This window comes from Pogona vitticeps, chromosome 7 (assembly GCF_051106095.1).
Source record: "Pogona vitticeps strain Pit_001003342236 chromosome 7, PviZW2.1, whole genome shotgun sequence".
In the NCBI taxonomy this organism is placed as follows: Eukaryota; Metazoa; Chordata; class Lepidosauria; order Squamata; family Agamidae; genus Pogona; species Pogona vitticeps.
Genome location: NC_135789.1, coordinates 33,156,562 through 33,179,784, shown reverse-complemented (window position 1 = coordinate 33,179,784; position 23,223 = coordinate 33,156,562). Strand labels below are relative to the sequence as shown.

The 23,223-nt window shown below is 57.0% G+C and overlaps 1 protein-coding gene across 1 annotated transcript; it reads left to right on the top strand.

Moving 5' to 3' along the window:
* Positions 1-77: 77 nt before the first annotated feature.
* Positions 78-23,210, top strand: SUPT6H (SPT6 homolog, histone chaperone and transcription elongation factor). Its single transcript, XM_072978697.2, has 37 exons — positions 78-233; positions 5,119-5,316; positions 5,988-6,146; positions 6,259-6,329; positions 6,980-7,175; positions 7,466-7,550; positions 7,854-8,127; positions 8,236-8,337; positions 8,869-8,985; positions 9,207-9,296; positions 9,902-10,044; positions 10,811-10,962; positions 11,285-11,383; positions 12,520-12,649; positions 13,146-13,296; positions 13,586-13,740; positions 13,903-14,098; positions 14,354-14,493; positions 14,607-14,724; positions 14,953-15,029; positions 15,409-15,544; positions 15,863-16,000; positions 16,617-16,784; positions 17,050-17,177; positions 17,333-17,540; positions 17,660-17,807; positions 18,208-18,350; positions 18,609-18,749; positions 19,150-19,345; positions 19,466-19,704; positions 19,799-19,912; positions 20,187-20,311; positions 20,482-20,594; positions 20,805-20,882; positions 20,988-21,154; positions 21,781-21,974; positions 22,220-23,210. Exons 2-37 carry the CDS (start codon positions 5,211-5,213, stop codon positions 22,404-22,406), a joined length of 5,184 nt encoding a protein of 1,727 aa, XP_072834798.2. The 5' UTR covers positions 78-233; positions 5,119-5,210; the 3' UTR covers positions 22,407-23,210.
* The last annotated feature ends 13 nt before the right edge of the window (positions 23,211-23,223 follow it).

Below are 23,223 nucleotides of genomic sequence, written 5' to 3'. Positions count from 1 at the left end.
TCTGCGTCTCCCCCGCCGCTCTCCACGTCCTCCTGGATAGAGTGCACACCGGAAGTACGTGCGCGGGGGCCGGAAGTTGCCTCGTCGACCTCCCCCGCCCCTCCTCCTCCGCCCCCTCCCCCTCCCCGAAGGCCAGTCTCGCCGCGGCGGCCGTGAGGGAGGCGAGCCTCCATTTTGCCTCGGAGGAGGAGGAGGAGGAGGAGGGCGACGGCGGAGCGGGCCTCCCTGCGCAGGTGAGGGCGGAGGAGGGCGCCGGGGCCGAGGCCTCAAGCGACCGCTCAAGGGGAGGACCGGGGGGGGGTCTCCTCACGAGGAGGGGACGAGGCCCGGTCCCTCCGGAGGCCTGAGAGGGAGGCCTCAAGTGTTGGGGGGGGGGCGGGAGAGAAGAAGAAGAAGAAAAAGAAATGTGGGGGCCTCTTTTTCCACACACACACACACACACACACACATACGAAACAGGGGGCTGGGTGTGTGTGGGGAAAACCAGGCCTCGAAATGGGGGGAGGGGAACTCTTTTCTTTCTGAGGGGCTTCAAAAGGGGGGCCTCCCTCGGCGGAAGGGGGGGAGGAGGAGGAGGAGGAGGAGGAAGAAGGGGGTGTCCTCGGGCCCCTCATGGATGAGGGGGTTTAACAAAAAAGGCCTGTGGGGGGGGTTGGTTGGAAGGGCCGGTTTTCTGTGTGGTGGGGGGCCGAGGGCGGGATCCACCAGGGTCCTTTCCTTGAGGGAAAAGGTTCGCAGCCTTTCCTTTCTTTTTTGCCGGGCGGGCGGGGTTTAAGACTCGGGGGAGGGAAGGGAAGAGAAGGTCAATGGGGGGAGGGGGAGACCTCCGCAGCCCCTCCTCGCGAGGAGGACGCCTGGAACCCAAGGGCGTTCTGGGTGGCGTTAGTTTTGCATCTATCTGTATATGCAGAAGTTGCTCCTTTGACATTTTTGCTTCCCTGTGGGGTATCTCCGTCTATCTGTAGGGAACCCGCTGTTGTTTTTGTGTAGGTAAGTATATCTGCCTGTATACTCACTCACACGCTTTGTGCGTACCTTGATATACACGTACATTTACGTATATTATGCAGAAACATGCCTGTCTCTACAAATAGGCTACAGATCCTGTTTCCCCGAAAGTAAGACCTAACCTGAAAATAAGCCTTAGTAGGATTCCCCAGGATGCTTGTCATATAAGCCCTTCCCCAAAAAATAAGCCCCATTTCAGTGAAACCCTGCCCTCCACCCTTGTGCAGCCACCAGAAGATGACATGACTGTTTGAATAAGTGTAGATGGTTGTACGTGAAAAAATAATCCCTGGAAATAAGCCCCAACGTGTTTTTTGGAGCAAAAATTAAGACCCGGAAAATATGAACCTGTCTTATTTTCAGGGAAACACAGTATATAGACACTGACATCCATGCACACCCACATATATAGATAGATACACATATACACATATGTATACGTTATACATATATGTGCACACACACTTCTTGAAGCCCCATAAAGTCCATCACACACACCCTCCAAGTATACTTTGAAGGAAACATGGGAGAAAAAAGTGTCTGCTTGTGTATATATACACACACACAGCCCCCCTTTTCATCTAAGTTTCCTTCAAAATATGCTTGAAGGAAGGGGGTTGAGGGACATTTGGGGGCTTCCTAGTGCGAGGGGAGGGGAGATAAGTATTTTTTTAAAAAAAGCTTGGTTGCAGTTTGTTCTCTATGGTTGTTGGCTTGCTTCTCTCTGGGTGGGCTTAAAAGTCCACCTCCCTATCGTTGGGCTTCCTGGGGGTAAATGGGGAGTCTTTGGGGACTTTTTTTAAAACCAGAGAAGCTGGAAGGTGGCTGAAAACTGGTGCTTTTTCTATCATTGCCGTTTCCTCCTCCGTCCCTTCCTTCATCATTGGATTAAAAACTGCTATCCAGTTGACTCCGGAGATGCTTAAGGAGGGCAAGTGTTAGGTGAGCTTGTTGTTGGGGGTGTGTGTGTAGTTTTAAGAAGGAAGTCTTTAAAAAGGTTCTTGAGGGGGTCCTCTTTGGTAGCCCAGCTAATGAGATTGAAGTCTGTTCCACCTTTCTGTTGTTTCTCCTTTGCTTTCTGAGGTGCATTTTTGAAAGGAAAATTGTGGATTCACCATCTGGCAGCAAAGAGTCTTTAGAAAAAAAGGACTGGGACCTTAACTATGTACAGAACTTGATGGAGGGGTTGTCACTGTTTCTGTGATGGTGTTGTTAATAATCATCCCTGCTCTAAACAAGAATTGGGGGTGCTGGGTTTTTATGGGTATCCCAGTGTTGTGCTAGGTCAGATTGCAGACCTCAAATAGGTAGGAAAGCAAGATGACCCTGGTGAGATCTGCCAGTTTCAACCTGGTTTTCTGGAATGCAACCCTCCGGGCTCTTGTGCGGCTTTGTCCATCTGAGGAGAGAAAATGGGTGCCCCCCACCACCACTGAAGAGGATGCTGTTGATTCATTTTATTTGTGTAGTTGCTGAGCTTTTCCTTTTTAATATCAGGAAGTTCAGTCCAGCCACAGTAACAAGTTGTTCTCTGATTTTGTGATACTGATGAGTATAAAGATGCCGAGAGAGGAGTTTGCCCTCAAAATCTGCAAAGGTGTTTTTAACACCCACGGGCTTGGGGAGGGTCTAGGGGTCTCCGAAGTGGATGGGATCGAAAGCTCTACCCCCATGTGGATGAAAGAGTCAGAGGGGAAAGGATCTGGCGGTGGGACTGGGTGGTTCAGGCCCAGGTCCTTATTTTCCGTCTTACTATGACCCAACTCTTTTTTCCAGGGTGTTTAGAATCCAGAGGTGGCTTATGCAGCAGTACAGCAGCCCCACCCTTTGCTCGGCAACGCCAGCCATCGCTCTGCGTAGCAGGTCCTGCTCTGTGGAGTTTTAGAGCAGTAAACAGAGTGGCTTTTCATTGTAGCACTAGAAAAGAAATTAATTAGCGATGCCATTTTGTTTCTCCTTCCCCCCCCCCCTCTGGACACACAGGGCAGTTGTGTCAGGAATACTGGAACCCAGAACCCCAGGCCTAAGACTGCCCATCTGGCTGGCCCAGAGGCCTGAACCCTGAACCTGGCCCCTGCCTGGGTAAATGGCTCTCCCTCCTCACCCTGGGCTTTCAGCCAAAGCTTGGAGACGATGCCATGATTATGACGTCCGGAGTTGTTAGGGGAATGAGTAAAGCAAGGTGTTTTCAAAGCGCCAAATCTGTGTTGCTTTAAGAACTCATCAGGCTGGGAGGATTGGATGAGCCTTTGTGTCAAACCCAGGGGGAGAGGAAGAGCCAAAAGAAAAAAATAAAAGGGTTTCTAGTTGCTGCTGGATGTTTTTCCAGTTGTGCCCCTGGTTTCTCTCCCATCCTCCGCCCCTGTGTTCCAGGTCTACCCACAGACTCGTGCCTCTTGGGTGGGCTGCTTTCCGACACACTTGGCTCCATTCAGCGGGAAACTTAGTTCTTCTCTTGTCTTAAATGCATAAAGCCTCGAGAGTTTTTCATTGTCTTCCTATCTGAATATCATGCCGTATGCACATTATTTATCACTTCCTGGCATTTTGGTTCCGCTTCAGCCTCATCCTCCATTCCAGCATTTTGCTCCCTGTCTTCTCCCTTAAAACTACCTTTGCAGGGTGAGTCTGTGGCTCTCCTGCTCTCTCTGTGGGTGGGGTTTGGGAATGCGCCATTTGGGGGGGGGGGGAGAGAAAGGCCTAAAGGCCCTGGGAACACTGGAAAAACAGGAGGGCAAGGCTGGTTTGGTTGGTGTCGTAAGTGCCAGAGAAGGAAGAGGTGGAGAGGGTGTTTTTATGATGGCTGTTACCTTGCATGCCAGATGTAGGCACCTGTGCAATGCATGGCTTTTCTGATGTGCCTTTGAAAAGGGCGATGCCTAACACAGGCTGAGAGCAAAGTGGCCGGAGGAGGAGGAGGAAGGGAGAAGAGGCTTGAGCAGCTCCTTGGCACCTGGGGCTTTGCCACACTTGTGCCCACTGTCGGTGTGTCTGAGCCCTGAGGACAACTCAGGGTGTCCTGGTCTGGCCCAGGGAAGGAAGGGTGGCGCCCTCCTTTGTGGCCGAGAGGATCAAGGAGCTCTGGCTGAAGGGAGGGATCCACCTCCTCCGCCACGGGGAGTTTTCGTTCATGAGAAGGTGGTGGAACAGCGTCAGCCTTTCCTCCTGAGTCCTGTGGGAATCCGGGGCTGGCAACAGACCAGACATCTTGGCCTAGCTCAGGGCACGCGCCTCGTGTGGTTGGCTCCTGCACTCGAAGCAGGAAACTGAACTAGATGAATGTTGATGGAAGTCTCTTGACGGCTAGGCAAACCTCCTCCCTCGTGAAGGGCTTATATGAAGCATCTCAGGGGATACGGTTGGCCGAAGCGAGGAAGAAATGTGGGTTTAGTATGGCTGGATTTGCGCTGGGCGCTGGGAGGGGGTTCCAGTGTAGCTTCTTCTCTGGGTCTTCCCTTGGCGACCAACAGTTTCTTCCGCCCACCCCTCTCCCATTCCAGCCATTGCAGAGTCCTTCCAAATGCTTTGACATTTGTCGGGAATTGTGTGAGAGGATCTAGTGGTGCTGAGCAACCTCATTGGGCCCTGGGGGAGGGGGGGGTATTTTTCTGCCCAAGACCTGTCACCACCACTCCAGGACAAAAGATTCAAGAAACCGGGTCCTTCCTGCTTTTGGAACTTTACTTCCCAAATTGTTTGGGGGGTTGGTTGGTTGGTTTGCAGGGGAACATGCCCACACAGACTATTTTGTGGTATATCCCCCCCCCCCAAGTCCTTTCTCGCTCACCCTGCATTTCAGCTGGAGGAAGGTGGGGCTACTTCCTTTCCATCACAGTCTTGTCTGTAACATGCAACTAACAGTGGCCTGCCTTTTGAAGGGGCATCAAAGGGGGGAAATCATTTCATTTTATTTTACAAACAGCAATGACTCCGTAGACCCTGCTGGCAGGTCCCTGTAGTATTTTAATGCCTCTGTGTTTACAAGGGCTACAACAGTCTTTCAGTAGAGCAAAATCAGCAGCGAGAACGGTATTTCCAGATTTTCCTCTGGATTTTTATGACCAGCCTTCCATCCTGACTCCTTTTCTTTTTTAAAAATTCCCTCCCAAGGTGTTGCAACCTGGGAAGAGCAGGCGCCGCCTTCTGCACTTTTGGCCTTTTCTTCCTCCCCTCTCCCGGGCGGTTCGGCTTCTAGCTGCACCATGTCCGACTTTGTCGAGAGTGAAGCCGAAGAGTCCGAGGAGGAATACGATGAAGATGGAGCCGTTGTTTCCAGGCCAACCAAGAAGTTCGTGGAGGAGGAAGATGGTGAGCCTACTTAGCTTGCGTCTCAGAGCTGGACGTTACATCGGTTTTACTGCCTCTTGTTTCTGCCTCTTTTAAGCATTCTCTGCCCTGGACATGAGGGGAAAACTTCTAGAAATCCTTCCCAAAATGATGGCAGTGAAAGCCTGCTGAAATAAAAAGGTTTTGAGGGTTTTCTTGAAGAGCCCTAGAGAGAGGGGGCCAGGCAGATTTTGGGGGGGTTGCTCATTCCAAAGCCGAGGAGCGACCTTGTTTGTTTCCTCTGGGCCTCCCTCGGGGGTTAACACCCTCAGCCATCCAGCCTGGGATGTGCAGGGAGGATGGTAGATTTCTGGGTTGTGAAATCTACGTACAGTGTTTTAGAGCTGAAGCTACATTCCACTTGGCTTCAACCACCCTCATCTCTCCCGTGCGTTGAAACAGTGGCATGCCCGAGCGTTGGGAGGAATATAATCCGAGGAGATGGAAGCAAATTAGCCATCTGGTTAGAAATGGGCCTGCCCAGTGGAAGCCCTTCCCACTGATCAATTGGTGATTCAGGAAAGTTTTCCCCAGCCTGGAACCCTCCAGAGAGATCCGGCTCCCGATGGACCTGCAGCCCACTGGGATTGTCCTCCCCAGCCAAGCTTCCCCTGAGCCTCTTCTCAGTGGGTCCCTTTGTCTGCCCTTTGCAGAGGAGGAGGAGGAAGAGGAAAACCTGGATGACCAGGACGAGCAGGGGAACCTGAAAGGCTTCATCAATGACGACGACGATGAAGAGGAGGAGGAGGAAGAAGAGGGCAGCGATTCGGGAGACTCGGACGATGATGTTGGCCGTAAAAAGAGGAAGCGGAGTAAGTGTCCTTGGGGAGGCCCCGCAATAGACCACCTTCTTCCCTTCTCCCTCGCCTGTCCTTTTCTCTTTTTCCTGGGTGTCTCTTGGCTTGACTCTCTGTCTTCCAATAGATTTTGACGACCGCCTCGAAGATGATGACTTTGACCTCATTGAAGAAAACTTGGGTGTCAAAGTTAAACGGGTGAGTTCCCCACGAATGGCCAGGCGGGGGCTCTCTGTCAGAGAGAAAGATGTCCCCAACAATGTTCTCCTCTCCCTCATAAGATACTTTGATTTCCCCGAGACAGAGTCCCGGCTACTTTGGAGACTGCAAAAGGCCCTTTAGGACAGCATTAACGTTCATATGCGCTCAGGTGCAGAGGTAGTGGGGTTTTCCAAGACACAGCTGAAGAAGCAGCCGAGGGCCTTGCCCCTTCGGGGACCCTTCCTGGATCTGTATCATGAGTCCAAAACTGGGAAAGGGTCAGTTTTTGGGCTGCATCTTCCAAAATCTTGTACTGTACCTTTCATAGCTGCCGGCTGGAGCATTCTGGGAGATTTCCATTAATTAAAAGAACTTGGAGCTGCTTAGCTGTTAGTGGCATAGATGGGTACCCTTCTGCTCAGGCAACAGGGACTCTATCTGCTGACTCGGGGGTCTTGAGCCATTTCCAGCAGAATATCGCCTGCCTAGGTCAAAAGAGTGAGCAGAGGAGGTCCCTGAGATAGCCTTGTCCTGCACGAGAGGAGGTCAGGAGGCTCTCCCTCGAAGCGCCAAGGCAGCCGGCCCGGCGCATAGGACTTCCTGTCACTCCAGATCAGAGGACCTCAAACCCCGTCTTCTCCCGGCAGCAAAAATTCAGGCGGGTCCGGAGGATGTCCGACGATGAGGACGACGAAGAGGAGGATTTGGGGAAGAAGGAGCAGGAGAAGGAAGCCATTGCCGAGGAGATCTTCCAGGACGGGGAAGGAGAGGAGGGGGGCGAAGGGGCCGACGGCCCTGTCGCTGCGGCTGAAGAGGATGAAGAGGAGGATGAAGACGAGTCGGGTACGGATTCAGAGGACTCGGTGGGGACCCAGTCAGATCAGGCGAGGGGGTGGGGCTCTTTTCCAGTCAAAAGGGGGCACTTCCTGAACTTGGTGCTGCCCTCCCTCCCTCCCAGGGTAGAATTTCAACCCCTTCCTGGAGGGGAGTGCCCCATGGTTGTGGATCATTTTACTGGTGAATAACAACAAGCCATGGGGTGGGATTTCCCCAAATGTGGGACTCCTGAGAGGGGAAGAAGGGGACTGGCCGGAGCAGCCCCTGAGCAGCTGTTCTCTTTTGCTTCCTTTCAGACATCGATGACTTTATTGTGGATGATGATGGGCAGCCCTTGAAGAAGCCCAAGTGGCGGAAAAAGCTCCCTGGATATACGGACGTGTATGTTTGAGCGAAACACTTGGCAGTTCTTCTTGGGTGGGGAACCCCGTCCCTCCCACACACCCCAAAACATGAATTCCTTTTCTCGGCCATTCAGAGTTCTCTGGTTTGCTTGGGTGGGTGGGTTTCGTTTGGCTTTTTACCAGGTTCTCAGGACTCCCCTGGTTCAAAAAAGGCACTGCGCGGATTCAGGTTCCTCTGGCACCGCAGCTTCCTTTCCTCTTGAAGGCAAGAGTCACCCTGAGAGCAACCGAGCCGTGAGATGACCCTGTTCTCTCCCCCCCCCCCCGGCCTGCCCCCCAGTGCCTTGCAGGAGGCTCAGGAGATCTTTGGTGTAGACTTCGACTACGATGAATTCGAGAAGTACAACGAGTATGACGAGGAGATGGAGGACGAGTACGACTACGAGCCGGAAGAGACGGAAGGCGAGATCCGCGTCCGGCCCAAGAAGACGGCCAAGAAGCGGGTCAGCCGCCGCAGCATCTTTGAGGTGTATGAGCCCAGCGAGCTGGAGAGCAGCCACTTGACCGACCAGGACAACGAGATCCGAGTGACCGACATGCCCGAGAGATTCCAGGTGAGGAGCCCGACCCATTCTCTCTTAGCTTGGGCCCTCTTGGAGCCTCGTCTTGTTTAGCGGATTCTTGCCTCTAACGTCACCGCTTCTGCTTTTCCCTCCTCCCAGCTGCGCTCCATCCCAGTGAAGAATGCCGAGGATGACGAGTTGGAAGAAGAGGCGGACTGGATCTACCGGAATGCCTTTGCCATGCCCACCATCTCCCTGCAGGTGAGTTCCTGGCAAAGAGCCGCGGGGCTGCTGGGAGCCGCTTCCGGGCGGGACGTGGCTTGCTGCCTTTAGAGGGGGGGGGGAGAGAGAGAGTTAAGACCATCCAGGGCTGGCTGGCTTCCTTTCCCTTTGTGGAGCTCTTGCCAGACATGACCACCCCCTGGGGACCGAGGGCAACGCAGCTCCGATGCAGCCTCTCTTTCCGGACAGTTTCTGGGGTGCCCTCTATTAGCAGAGGAAGTGGGTGCTCTCTGGTTCTTCTACCCACAGTACCCAAGCATCCCACGTCAGCCCCTGGTTTGCTGTATTGGAGAAGCTAATCCGGCTGCTGCTTCAGGTGTAGCCATGGCTTGGAAAAATGCCTCTCTTTTTTTCTCCCCCATCACAAATCCCTAAATCTCCTGGCCAGTGCCGTAGCAGCTCCTTCAGGCTTGCGATGCAGCCTCAGGAATGCTGTTCCCGCATCGGCTGATCTTCCTCCTCTCCCTTCTCCACCACCCCAACCCCAATTCTCTCCCTCCCGCCCGGCAGGAAACAACTGATTACTTGGAACGGGGCCAGACCAGTAGCAGTTTCAGCCGCAAGGGCCCCAGCACCATCCAGAAGATCAAGGAGGCCCTCAACTTCATGAGGAACCAGCACTTTGAGGTGAGCTGGGAGGGAGAGGCCCACCCTTCGTATAGAGAGGGAAGGGACAAGCGCCTCGGCCTGCCCTGCATGCGGCCCACCTTGCATGGAGGGCGCCCATCACTAGACCTTGGACCTTTTCCTCCCTGCTGGCCAAGGTTCCCTCCAAGGGCGGCACCCTCCTCCCTAGTGACTCCCACGTTCCGTGTCTTTGCAGTAACGCTCGTTATGTCTGTTTCCAGGTTCCCTTCATTGCTTTCTACCGGAAAGAGTACGTGGAGCCCGAGCTTCATATCAACGACCTGTGGCGCGTCTGGCAGTGGGACGAAAAGGTGAGGTGAGGGGAAATGGGGAGGAAGGGGGTCGTTCTCCAAGGCTCCAGGGGGGCAGGCGTCTCACTCCCTGCCCTGTGGAGAGAGGACTTAAATGGGCACAGGACTTGAAGGTTGCTCAGAAGAGGCCGGGCTGGATGGAAACCCCTGAAGGAATCTTTTTGGATGGGTTGCGTCTCTCTCACACAAAAACGAGAGGCAGAGGTTTTGGGAGGAACATCCCCATGATTGCTTTGGAGGGGATCCTCCCTGGGAGGGAATGGGCTGCCCTTTTCCCTTCCTCTTCCCAGAGGTAGAAGCAAGCGGGGAAGAAGATGCAGCTTACGGGACCTTCCAGAACGTTTGTTCCATTTTTTTTAAAGAGGTCCCCTTGGGAACTGTGGGCCTCGTTCCCTGACCCGTTCTTGTCACCCAGGGAGAGACCCTGGCTGCATGGAAGGCGGCACCTGGCCTTTCTGGACCTCCCGTTTCCCACCTCCAGGAGGTTTCTGGCTCAGCGGGGTCGCCCTGATGGCTTTGCTGTCTGCTTGGGTGGTCAGTGATGGCCTTCGAAGGGAAAGGAAGCAGCAGAGGCGGGGGACGCACTCACATTTTCTCTCCTCCAGTGGACTCAGCTGAAGATCCGGAAACAGAACCTGACCCGACTCTTTGAGAAGATGCAGGCCTACCAGTACGAGCAGATCTCGGCCGATCCGGACAAGCCCCTGGCAGATGGGATTAGGGCCCTAGACACCACGGATATGGAAAGGTATTTCTTCACCACCACCACCACCACCCAGGCCTGAGTGCCGCTCTCCTAAAACCCAAGCGAGAGAGAGAGAGAGAGAGAGAGAGAGAGAGAGATCTCAGGAATAGGCCACGTACTTCCCAAGCTGGTCCATCAACTAAACGTACCTTTTATCATTTTCTTTGCCACTGAATTCTCTTTTTGTTCCTGCAGCTTCAGACACCTTTGCTTTCAGGGGGATCCCTGAATTTTGAGCAAAGATCAATGAAAGGCAACTTTTTTAGACTGCAAAGACACCCTTGGCCAAGATGGGAGTTTGTAATAGCTCTTCTAAGTTCCAGGTTTTTTTCACTTTTGAGCTACAGTCAAAAGTCCTTAAATGCCAAGATTCTAGTCCTCAGGGGCTTAAATTAAAAAGATGGCTGATGTGACCATCCAGATGGTATCATCCTTCAGTTCCCAAGCAGTGGTAGCAGTGAAAGAGGATGAGCAATGCAGTCTGGAAATAATAACGCCCACCCCACCCCGCTGGTCCTAGCTTGAACAGAGTTTGTTTGAAAAGGAAGATGGAAATCTGTACTCCAAATAGCGAGGGCATCTTGCAAGCTTTGGTTAATTCTCAGAAAGAGTGTGCCCCCCCCCATATCTCTCAGACCCTTTCCCCCCCCCAGGTCGATGGGGTCTCTTTTGCCTTGCCACTTGGGTCTCTGAGGAAGGAGCAGCCACCTGTGCCCTCACCCCCCACACACACATACACATTCACGGCTGGCCCTGCTCTTTTTTCCAGGCTGAAGGACGTGCAGTCGATGGACGAGCTGAAGGACGTCTACAACCACTTCCTACTCTACTACGGCCGGGACATCCCCAAGATGCAGAACGCGGCCAAAGCCAACCGCAAGAGGCACAAGCGGGTGCGAGAGGACGGCGAGGAGGAGGAAGGTCGGCCACCTTTCTGGTTTGGGATCTGTCTCTTGCAAAGCCCCCTCCCCTCCCCTCCCGCCTGCCTCTTTCCCCTCCTGGAGATCCTTGCCAGCTCCGACTGGCTCCTCCAGCAGTCTGTAGGTGAAGGGAGCAGGCCTGGGGCCTCCGTTCCCTGCCTCTCGTGGGTCTAATGTCTCTTTACCCCTGTAGTCCTTTCCTGGCAGAGCCTCTTGTTGGTTTAACCGATATAAAAACAAGCGCGCCAGCCAGTCCCTGCTGTGGAAGCCTCCCTGGGCGGGTAGATCTTGGGTGGCCAGCTTTTTTCTCCTTCTCTTCCCAGGCGAGGGAGAGGATGCCGAGGATGAGGAGCACAAAGGGCCGGAGCTGAAGCAGGCCTCCCGCCGGGACATGTACACCATCTGTCAAGCGGCTGGTTTAGGTAAGCTTTGACACCCACCCACCCAGTGGAACTCGCCCCCCCCCCGGCCTTCTGGAATCGCAGGGCTGTGGACCTGCCGTAGAATGCCACGGGCTTCTGTCATGTTTCAAAAGCATGTTTCTGGCTTTTGATCTTGTTTCTTTTAGTATTGTGTTTAGCGTTAGCCGGGAGTCCTCTTGGGAAGAAAAGGTGAGGTGTCAATAACGACCAGGAAGAAGGGAATAGGAAGGACACAGAGTGGAGCACAGAGGCCCTGCCTGTCGTCTCGGGCAGCTTCTTGAAAGCCTCGTTTTTTTAGAGGCATCGTTTCCAAGCTTTTAAGCTTTTAACCACCACCACCCCGTGCTTCCACAGAGCTTTAGAGCCTGAGCAAAAAGGTCTGGGCTGGAGAACTGGGGGTGGGAGTCCGTTTGCTGGGCACCTTTCCTTGGTGCTGTGTGTGTTGCTGCTCCCCTTTTCCCTTCTGTTAGTAACCCATTTTGTCTGCGATCTCTGGGGGACTTGTTTGTTTAGATACTCTGCCTTCCTAGAGAGATGCCGCCAGAGACGTAGAAATTAAACAACTCGGAGCAAGATTAACCCAAACAAGGTTTCCCATGTGAACATAACAAACAATGGGATAAGCAAATCGGTTCACACTGTAACAAAAAGTGTCTCCTTGAGTAATAACATGGTTTGAAAATTGCTTTAGAAAAGAAAGGAAGGAGGAAGCTGGTTTCCATGTGTCTTTTTGTGGGGGGAGGGGAGTACAGCCCCCTTCAGATGATGCTGGATTATATTTCCCAGCTTCCCCTGTCCTTTCCTCTGATGGGAGTCATAGTCCAACCCCTGCTGGAAGGCTACATTTCCCCTCCCTTGCGCTCTCGGGCCTCTCCGAAAAAACCATTCCAGAATCTAGGTACTGTTTGGGTGATGCAGCCTTGCAGGGAGAGGTGGGGGGGGGAGGTTGTGGAAAGCTGGGGCTGGCCTGGGGCCTTCAAATTCTCTGACCAGGCTTGCAGCCTCCAGCAGATATTGATAGCATCTCCTTCAGCAACACACTAAGGGAGCCCCTAAGCTTGTCCTTCCTAGTCATCTCATACTCACCTCCTGCTTACGGATAACCATTTCCCCCCCTCCCGCTGGCTTGCCCTCAGATGGCCTGGCCAAGAAGTTTGGTCTGACTCCAGAGCAGTTTGGTGAAAATCTGCGTGACAGCTACCAGCGCCACGAGACGGAGCAGTTCCCGGCAGAACCCTTAGAGCTGGCCAAGGATTACGTCTGCAGGTGAGAATGGCCACCCCGGTATGATCCCAAACATAGACACACACAAATTCCCACAAAGGGTTTCCTGCTCCCCTTCATCTTTCCTTTTGACAGGAATCCAGAACAACCCTCGTGCCTCCTTTTGCTGTTGCTTTCGTCTGGCTTTCTAGAACGTGTAAAATACCCCGTATCCCTGGTTTTGGAGAGGTGGATACTCAAACAAACCCAGTGGCAGCAAAAGTGATTTGCGCTAACTTAAGAGCGACCAAAGCCTTATTTAGGAGGGAGAGGTCATTAATAGATGTGCTGACGGAATACGTGGGTCGGGAGACGCTTCCCTCCAGCGTCTTCCGAAAGACCGAGTGATGCCCCCCTGGGGCTCCCTTTGATTCCCTCTTCCAACCTCTCTATCCTGCGGGGGGGGGGGGCTGTCCTTTATCTTCTTGCCGAAGGGCCTGTGGCGCCTCAGCTCACCTCCGCCCTGCCTGTGCCCCTCCCTTATTTTTGCTCCCTGCAGCCAGTTCCCCACCCCGGAGGCTGTGCTGGAGGGCGCCTGCTACATGGTGGCCCTGCAGATCGCCCGGGAGCCCTTGGTCCGCCAGGTGCTCCGCCAGACCTTCCAGGAGAGGGCCAAGGTCAACGTCTCCCCCACCAAGAAGGGCAAGAAGGTAACCAGCGCCTGCCTGGGTCGGGGGGGGGCTGGGAGGGGGGAGAGCCCCGCTAGCTTTTCCCTTTAGAGAGGGAGAATGGTCATTGTATTCTGAAAACCTTGGCCAGGCCTGGGAAGCCTGGAGGAGGCCCCCCCAGCACCGATGTGGGGTTTAGGGTCTGGGGCCCCTGCCTGCTCTGTAGATCAGGGGGGAGGGATCTGTGGACGTGGGGCGTGCCCTCAGCCGGGCCTGGGGCCTGCCATGGCTGCCCCTTCAACGCAGCCCTCTTTCCTTCTTCACCCTTCAGGACGTGGACGAGGCCCACTACGCCTACTCCTTCAAATACCTGAAGAACAAGCCGGTCAAAGAGCTGCGGGACGACCAGTTCCTGAAGATGTGCCTGGCCCAGGACGAGGGGCTGCTCAGCATTGACATCTGCATCGACATGAAGGGCGTGGAAGGGTAAGCCTCTCTTTTCTCTCTCCCACCACTGGAAACAGGATTCAAGTACCAAAGAAAGAGTTAGAGCTCGTTTCCCTGGGAGGGAGTCACTGTTCCCCACTCCCTGCTCACGCGGCTGGCCCTGATCCACGGGGATCCCCTCCTTCCTTTCTCCCCTTCCAGCTACGGGAGTGACCAGACCTATTTCGAAGAGATCAAGCAGTTCTACTACCGGGACGAGTTCAGCCACCAGGTGCAAGAGTGGAACCGGCAGCGCACGCTGGCCATCGAGAGGGCCCTCAACCAGTTCCTCTACCCGCAGATGGCCAAGGAGCTGAAGAACAAGCTCCTGATGGAGGCCAAGGAGTTTGTCATCAAGGTGAGGGAGGGCCCTTCATCCCGGCCCAGGCGCTGCGGCTTCGCCCTGCCTGCTTGCCTTCCTCTCCTCCAGCCGGGCCCCTCTAGCTGGACTCCTTTGGGGCTCTTTGCCATTTTACCCCTCGAGGGGTCTGTATTTTCTTTCTTCCCCGTCTTCCTTGTTGATCCAGAGTTCTGGGGGAAAACGAGCTACCATGGGAGCTGCCTTGCTTCCAGCTGGAGGGTCCTTAGTTTCTCCCCGGTTCTCGTCCCTCAGGCTTGCAGCCGGAAGCTCAACAACTGGCTGAAGGTGGCTCCCTACCGTCCAGATCAGCAAGTGGAGGAAGACGATGACTTTATGGACGAGAATCAGGGGAAAGGCGTCCGAGTGCTGGGCATTGCCTTCTCCTCAGCCAGGTACGGAGGGCGGTGCTTCGGCCAGGCTTTTCCAGGGGGGGGCTTCTTCCCCTCTGTGCTCTTCTGACACACGGGAGGGGTCCCTCATTTGTGACTTTTTTTTTTTTTTGCAGAGACCACCCCGTCTTCTGCGCCTTGGTGAATGGGGAAGGTGAGGTGACGGATTTCCTGCGGCTGCCCCACTTCACCAAGCGGAGGAACGCCTGGCGGGAGGACGAGAGGGAGAAGAAGGTGAGCAGAGGAGTGAGTGGGTTCCTGAGGGGGGGTCGCTTCCAGCATCCGGAGGGGCGTTGGCCTTCTCCGTGGGGGGGGGGCGTGAAGCAGAGAGGGGACCTTTGCCAGCCTGGGTGTCCCTCTCGGAGCCGTCTGGTTCCCCACAGAGAAGAAAACAACACTCTCTCTACATGTCTGTCTTGTCTTTCTGTCTCTCTCACACACACACCTTTTCTCTGCCACTAGGCTCAGGACATCGAGACGCTGAAGAAGTTTCTGCTGAGCAAGAAACCCCACGTGGTCACAATTGCAGGGGAGAACAGGTGAGCTGAGAAGGAAGAGGAGCAGCCCGTTGGGAGCCTCTCTTCAGCTGGACGATGGGCTCAGCTCTGCCTTTGTAGGGTGTCGACGACCCCATTTAGTCCAGAGGATAAACATGTCTGGAAAGGAGGCACCGCCCTAGGGGAGGGCTCTCCACGCGGCTAGAGTCTGTGGAACTCTCCGCTCCAGGAAACTCAGCCGCTTTGCGCTGCCGAGCCGTGCCAGAGTCAGCTGTGCTCCGACAGGCTTGCAGGTCCTCTCTCCAAGCAGGGATGGGGTCTCTTCTCCCTCTGAGGTGGTTTTGCCTCTCAGAGCCGGGGCCGTGCAGGTGGGCGAGAGACTTCAGGAGTGTCTTTCTGCCTCCCGGCCCTCCTCTCGCAGGGACGCCCAGATGCTGATGGAGGACGTGAAGCGCATCGGCCACGAGCTGGAACAAGGGCAGCAGCTCTCCTCCATCGGGGTGGAGCTGGTGGACAACGAGCTGGCCATGCTCTACATGAACAGCAAGAAGTCCGAGGTGAGTCCGCGCTTGGGAGCCGCCGAAGGCAGGTCACCCTCCCCTGCGTCCTCCCTTTGACCGGTGAAGCAGGCCCCGATTTAGGGTCTCCCCCCCCACCCCCACCCCCACCCCCACCCCCACCCCTGCCACAGCAGCCGTGAGGAGGAACAGGATGGATGCGCTCAGCGGGAGAGACCCCTCTGTCTGTGGATATGGGGAGCTGATGGGGCTGGGGTGGCCTTTCCTGCTTGGAATGCATGTCCCTTCCCCCGCTCTCCTGTCCTGCCTCTTCCCCGCTGACTCCTCTGGCCTGCCCCCCTTCTCTCTCTCCTGCAGAATGAATTCAGGGATTACCCCCCAGTGCTGCGCCAAGCAGTCTCCCTGGCCCGCCGCATCCAGGACCCGCTGATCGAGTTTGCCCAGGTCTGCAGCTCCGACGAGGACATCCTGTGCCTGAAGTTCCACCCTTTACAGGTAAGCGCACAAGGCCGGCCCTTCCTTCCCTCCCCCCCCCCCATTCCTGCACACTGAACCTCAGCATGGGTGAAAAATTCAGCCTCTCCCTTAATCATCACCTCGATCTCTTGAGTCCCTTCTGGCTGGTTGGACAGGGAGGTTTTCTGTGTCTCTGTTTCTATACAGAGTCAGGTAGAATCTGCATGTTAACTCATTTCGGTTTGCCCAGCTACTAATTTCCTGTGATGGGTTTTGTGTCCCTTTTTCCAGAAGGAGGTGCTCAGTCCACTAACAGGAGAAAAGGAGGGGGTCTTCCTAGCAGGGTGGAGGTGGGGGTCGCCCCCTCCCTGATGGCATAGAAGTCCATCTCCCATCATCCTTGGTCCTGGGCTCAGGAGGGCCACACAGTTCCCCACCCTGTCCCAGATTGACGCCTCTTGGCGCTGAGCCTTGCAAAACCCACCCTTTCCCTCCCACGTGGACTCAGGCGCGGTGGGGGGGGGGATTGGATATTCCTGCACCTTTCCCAGGAGGCTGGGATATCTCTCCTGCACGTGGAGGCCGGCCGGCGGCTTCTCTTCCAAGCTCCAGCATCTCCCTGACTTGATTGTTGGTCTTCTCCGTCCTTGGCCAGGAGCACGTCGTGAAAGAAGACCTGCTGAGCGCCCTCTACTGCGAGTTCATCAACCGGGTGAACGAGGTGGGGGTGGACGTCAACCGCGCCATCGCCCACCCCCACAGCCAGGCTCTCCTGCAGTATGTCTGCGGCCTGGGACCCCGTAAGGGGACACACCTGCTGAAGGTGAGCCCCCGCGGCCTCTCCCTGCGCGGCCGGGCCAGGCCTGTCGGCTGATGCTCCTCGCATGTGGGGCTGCAGCACCAGCAGCTTTCCTTAGTTGAGACTTGGAGTGCGGCCTCTGAGACGGAGGGAGGCTTCCCTTGTTCTCCTTGTCCTGGCTTTGTGAGTCCCTGGGAGGGTCTGGCCTTCACCCCGTCCTCTGGGCGCCGTCTCTTAGCGATACCTGTGGGTCTGTCTGCATGACCTCCGCCTCTTCCTGCTCCCTCAGATCTTGAAGCAGAACAACACCCGCCTCGAGAACCGGACCCAGCTGGTCACCATGTGCCACATGGGCCCCAAAGTCTTCATCAACTGTGCCGGGTTCATCAAGATCGACACGGCCTCGCTGGGGGACAGGTTGGTGCCAAGGAGAGGGTGGAGGCTCGTTTCCCACGTCGAGGCCCTCCTGGGTCTGGCAGAGGAGCCCAGCAAGGTTGGGGGTTGGCCCCTACAAGCGGCTGCCACCGTCGTTCGTTCCCGTCTTGACTTTGACCCCTTGGGTCCCCTCTTAGCACGGACTCCTACATCGAGGTGCTGGACGGGTCCCGCGTCCACCCAGAGACCTACGAGTGGGCCCGGAAAATGGCCGTCGACGCTCTCGAGTACGACGAGTCGGCCGAAGACGCCAACCCGGCGGGGGCCCTGGAGGAGATCCTGGAGAACCCGGAGCGCCTGAAGGACCTGGACTTGGATGCCTTCGCTGAAGAGCTGGAGAGGCAGGTGGGTGGCCTGGCCCCGGACGGGGGGGCCCCGAGGAACCCCCTCCAGGAGCCTCCTCCTCCTCCTCCTCCTCCTGGGGCCCGTCTCCCCGCCTCTCACGCCCGTGTCCTTCCTCGCAGGGCTATGGGGACAAACACATCACGCTGTACGACATCCGGGCCGAGCTGAGCTGCCGCTACAAGGACCTGAGGACCCCCTACCGCTCCCCCAACTCCGAGGAGGTCTTCAACATGTTGACCAAAGAAACACCCGAGACCTTCTATATCGGTGAGCGACCTTCCGCTGGGCGGGAGGTGGGAGGGGGACCTCTCGCTTCGGGTGCCTCTGTGTGTGTGTGCGTGCATGTTAAGCTTCAGGAAGGAGGCAGGAGGGCCTTTCCTGCTTTTACAGGAAAAAGTGGTACTTCCCTGAGACTCCAAGAAACAGCGACACGTATATTTATTTGTTGTTGTTGTTGTTCCCAGTTGGGTGGGTTCTGGGGCACTTGTGAAAGAAGATCAGGAGCCAGGAGAGACCTCTCGAGTCCTCTCCGACTCCCTCCCCGAGGCACACGTAGGCCACCCAAGAGAGGTCGTAGAAGACACCTGGGCCGCGCCAGCAGCTCTCCCTCCCTCCCTCCCGCTCTTCTTCCCCTTCCCAAACCCCCTCTCGACCCTTCCCCTCCCAGGTAAGCTGATCATCTGCAGCGTGACCGGGATAGCCCACCGGCGGCCCCAGGGCGAAAGCTATGACCAGGCCATCCGGAACGACGAGACGGGGCTCTGGCAGTGCCCCTTCTGCCAGCAGGACAACTTCCCCGAGCTGAGTGAGGTAGCGGACTTTGCCTGGGCTGTCCACTGGCGACCCCACTGGGTTGGGGGGAGCCTCCGCTTCTAGAAAATCCACCCCCACCCCCTTTCTGGGTCTTTGGGGCCCCAGATCTCCTTGCGCTCTGCAAGCTCGTGGGCCTGGTGGGTGCTGTGGATGCTCTCGCGCCCCCCTTGCTTACTCTGAGCCCTATTCCTGCACCCCCTTTCCATTCTCTGGTGGCCTCCGCTTACTTCTCCTCTTCTCCCCCCCCCCCCCCAGGTCTGGAACCACTTTGATAGCGGCTCCTGCCCCGGCCAGGCCATCGGGGTGAAGACTCGGCTGGACAACGGGGTGACGGGCTTCATCCCCACCAAATTCCTCAGCGACAAGGTGGTCAAGCGGCCGGAGGAGAGGGTCAAGGTAGTGGAAAACCTTCCTGTGGCCTGTTCCCCCCCTCCCCCCCAACTGTGGCTGAGCATTTTTAGTGACAGTGCACAAGGAAGCCTTTGCACACCAGCAGGTGTGTGTTGCTCTTTCGTGGCTCTCCGCTCGTGGAGGAACCTTCTGTTTTTACTCCCCTGCCTGCTTTCACTCCAGTCACACTCTCGGAGTCCAGGGGTTTCTCTGAACTCGGCAGGAGATCGGTTGGGGCGTCCCAGTTGGCTTGGGCCGTGTGGCTTCCACGAGTGTAAAGGGCCCCCCCCCTCCCTGGTTTGAGCAAGGGAAGAAATAACGATTGGAGGGGCTGGTGTAGCCCAGGGTGGGCGGGAAAGCCCTCGGCTTGGCACCTCACCCCCTCTGACCCTCCCGCTCTGTCCAGGTGGGAATGACCGTCCACTGCCGGATCATGAAGATCGACATTGAGAAGTTCAGCGCCGACCTGACCTGCCGGACGTCCGACCTGATGGACAAGAGCAACGAGTGGAAGCTGCCGAAGGACAACTACTACAACTTCGACGCCGAGGCCGCCGACCAGAAGCAGGAGGAGGAGCTGAAGAGGAAGCAGCAGCGCACCAGTGCGTGAGCGAGGGCCTCCCGACGCTTGGGGGAGGCGCACACGCGCTGTGGAACGGTGGTCCGTGGTCGTGGTGGTGTGTGACACGCGCATGACCTGTTGCTCTGTCTCTTCCCTGCAGCCTACATCAAGCGCGTGATCGCCCACCCGTCCTTCCACAACATCAACTTCAAGCAGGCTGAGAAGATGATGGAGACCATGGACCAGGGGGACGTCATCATCCGCCCCAGCAGCAAAGGGGAGAACCACCTGACGGTGACCTGGAAAGTCTCAGAGAACATCTACCAGCATGTGGACGTGCGGGAGGAAGGCAAGGAGAACGCCTTCAGCCTGGGCTCCACCCTCTGGATCAACTCAGAGGTAAGGTGGGGGGGCCTGGCGGCATGAAGCGAGGGAGGGGAGGGAGGGGTTGTCGTCTTGCGCCTCTGACCTCCTCGGCGGCTTTCCTTCCAAGGAATTTGAGGACCTGGACGAGATTGTTGCCCGCTACGTCCAGCCCATGGCGTCTTTTGCTCGAGATCTGCTCAGCCATAAATACTACCAGGATTGCAGCGGAGGAGACCGGAAGGTGAGGAGGGGTGGCCCAAGGGGAGCCTTCAGGCAGAGTCCGCTTCGGGGTGTATGGGGGGGTGCCTCCCAAAAGCCAGGAAGGAAACCCAGCCGTCCCCTCCTTCCTGGATAACACAACGCTGCTTGTCCAGCCGGCTACGCTGATGGGAAGTGTAGTCCTACGGTGGATGCCGGAGCTGGGGAAGGCAGCTCTGGATGCTGGGGAGAGACCCAGAGGCGGGAGGAGCTGGTGGTCGAGGGGTGTCTGTGTTCAAGCTCCGTTGCCCTTCCAGAAACTGGAGGAGCTCCTGATGAAAACCAAGAAGGAGAAGCCCACCTTCATCCCCTACTTCATCTGTGCCTGTAAAGAACTTCCCGGGAAGTTCCTTCTTGGCTACCAGCCGCGCGCCAAGCCCAGGTGGGTGCCCCTCCCTCGGGGTCGCCCCTCCCTCGGGGTCGCCCGCTGCCCAACCCCTGTGGACATGGGGGTGCCCCTCCCTCGGGGTCTTTCCTCTGCTGTTACACCTTTGCCCCGTTTCCCACCTGAGGGAAGGGGTTCCAGGCGAAACGCCCTGTCTCTTCCTACAGGATCGAGTATGTGACGGTGACGCCCGAGGGCTTCCGGTACCGAAACCACATTTTCCCCACGGTCAATGGGCTTTTCCGGTGGTTCAAGGACCACTACCAGGACCCTGTGCCAGGTAACCTCTCCCCCGCCCAACCCTGGTGGAGATTTGGGAACAAACTCAGGGCCCTTTTGCTGTGTGTTGCGCCTCGAGAGAGCGCAGCGTCGCTTCCTAGCTGTTCGGTCTTGGGCTTTCCCCCAGGAGGATGGTTTTGACAATCCCGTGTGTGTTTGGTTTTTTTTCTTATTCAAATAGCTGAGTATGTTTTCTCTCTCCTTTTCCCAGGGGTCACCCCCAGCAGTAGCAGCCGAACCCGGACTCCCGCTTCGATCAACGCCACCCCAGCGAACATTAACCTGGCCGGTGGGTGCCTCCTTGGTCCCCTCCCTCGTGCCCTCCATGCGTGCCCCCCCCCCAGGCTGCTTCGCCTGCCGGCTGACAGGCTTCCCTCTTGCTTTCTCTCGGCAGACCTGACCCGCGCAGTCAACGCCCTGCCGCAGAACATGACCTCGCAGATGTTCAGCGCCATTGCCGCTGTGACGGGCCAGGGACAGAACGCCAACGCCACCCCGGCCCAGTGGGCTTCCAGTCAGTATGGCTACGGGGGCAGCGGCGGAGGCAGCAGCACCTATCACGTAGGTGGAGGGGGAGAGGGGGGCCTCCGGGGAGGTCGGTCCCACCCTGCGAGGAGCCTGGCCTCATCCTTGAGAGGAAGGGGATGAGGCCTGGGTGCGAAGGTGCACCACCAAAGCCTTTGGCCGTTTGCTGAGCTGCCTGGAGAGAAGGGCCTTGGGGTGAGATCCCAAACCCCCTAGCAGCAGCCGCCCCCCCTTCGATACAGGTCAGGTCGAGCCCGCAGGAGGTGTTTGGGGCTGTCCCCTTCAGCCTGGCCGAGGAATCTGAGCCCGCCCAGGCAAGAGCAGGCAAGGCGGAGAGAGGCACTGGGCAAGACGGCCCCTCCAAGGGCTTAGCGGCCAAAGAATCTGCTGAGCCGGCAGGACAGGCTGGAAGGGAGGCGCTTGCTAATCGCCCGGCAGGCGGGCAGGGGAGCTGGGCCGGCTGGGAGCGGAGCCGCTCTTCCCTTCCCCTGCAGGCGGCCTGGACGGAGTCCTCTGGCCATATAAAAGGGCGCAGCCGAGTGGGGGTGTCATGGGGAGCTCCCCCGGGCGGTGACCGCAAGGACGAGCCAAGGAACCCCCTGGACGGAGGGAGGCTTTCCCCCCCCCTGACTTTGCAGCTGTGTCTCTCTTGAACCCCACAGGTCTTTGCGACGCCCGCTCAGCAGCCGGTGGCCACCCCTTTGCTGACCCCCAGCTACTCCTACACCACCCCCAGCCAGCCCATCACAACCCCCCAGTACCACCAGCTCCAGGCCAGCACCACACCCCAGTCCACCCAGTCGCAGCCGCCTTCCCAGCCTTCCTCCAGTTCTGGCCAGAGACCGCAACAGCCCAAGTAAGTCGTCGTGTCTTCCCCCCCCCCCCCGTTCTCCTTGGGGTGGGGGTGAGGGAGGTGGCCTTCTGTCCCATCCCTGGACCAGGGCTCACCCATCTGGAAGGAGAGGGGCCGGATACAGAGCATGAGCCGGCTCTGAGCCTCTTTGTGGCAGGAAGAAGGTGGCCTTTCCTTTGGCGGAGGCCCATCCCCTAACTCTGACCCCCACCCCCACCCCCCGGCACCTCTCTCTCTCTCACACCCAGGTCCACCTCCCACACCGCCATCGACTGGGGCAAGATGGCCGAGCAGTGGCTGCAGGAGAAGGAGGCTGAGCGCCGGAAGCAAAAGCAGCGCCTGACGCCCCGCCCTTCGCCCAGCCCCATGATCGAGAGCACCCCCATGTCCGTCGCCGGAGACGCCACCCCTCTGCTGGATGAGATGGACCGGTAGTCCCCCGGCCCTCCCGCTCGACGGGCCAAACCGTCTCGTTTTGCTGAGCCCACATCGCTCCATCTTTTTGTGGATTTTTGCCCCGTTCTCTCCTCGAGGGACTGAAAAGGGACACGGAGCGGCCCCCCTCCTGTGTGTTTTCCAACAGACTCGCCTTGCCTCCCTGTACTTTCTGGCACTGGGTGGACAGAGGGAGCCCGCCAGCCCTTCCCTTTGTTGCTTTGGGCTTCGCTCGCGCAGCCGCCCTTGGCTCCCCCAGCCCTCCCCTGCCGAGAGATGTTCTCTCACCCTGATTCCTGGCTGCCGCCTGGCCTTCCAGCGGTGCAGAAATAAAGTTTCAGGGCCAGGGGGTTCGGGAGCAGAGATCTTTTTCCTGGCTGCCGGGCCCAAGTGGCCTGTCTGTGTCTACGTCTGTCTCGCTCCTCCTCGCTCAGTGGCCGTATTGTGCATCTAAAGGGCTTTGCTGCGTGAGCCCCTCTTGGCGTGCTGGGGTGGGGGTCCTGGGGGGGGGGAGAAGGCAGCCGCCGCCCCCGCTGCCATCAGCTCACTTTCTCCAGGACAATATTTATTCAGTGGTGTTACTTTGAAAGGGAGAAAAGAGAGACTCAAAGCTGAAGCCTGTGGCCGCGGCGGCTTTTGTGAGCAAGCTGTGAAGTGCGGTTGAAGATTTTAGCAGTTGCAGTGGCTGGAATGCCAAGTAGGGACGCGGTTTCACACCTCCCCCCCCTTTCCCTTGGCGCCCCCCCACCCACCCACCCTCCTCCTTATAACAGCCAAGAGGGAATAAATAGCGTTTCTACTGAATCCCTGGTCAACA

Bases quoted from the DNA above. Each gene is read 5' to 3' on its own strand.
- SUPT6H (XM_072978697.2), top strand. From the start codon at position 5,211: ATGTCCGACTTTGTCGAGAGTGAAGCCGAAGAGTCCGAGGAGGAATAC. The intron at 12,650-13,145 runs GTGAGAATGGCC...TGCTCCCTGCAG, and splicing joins GCCAAGGATTACGTCTGCAG to CCAGTTCCCCACCCCGGAGG. The intron at 20,883-20,987 runs GTGGGTGCCTCC...TTCTCTCGGCAG, and splicing joins AGCGAACATTAACCTGGCCG to ACCTGACCCGCGCAGTCAAC.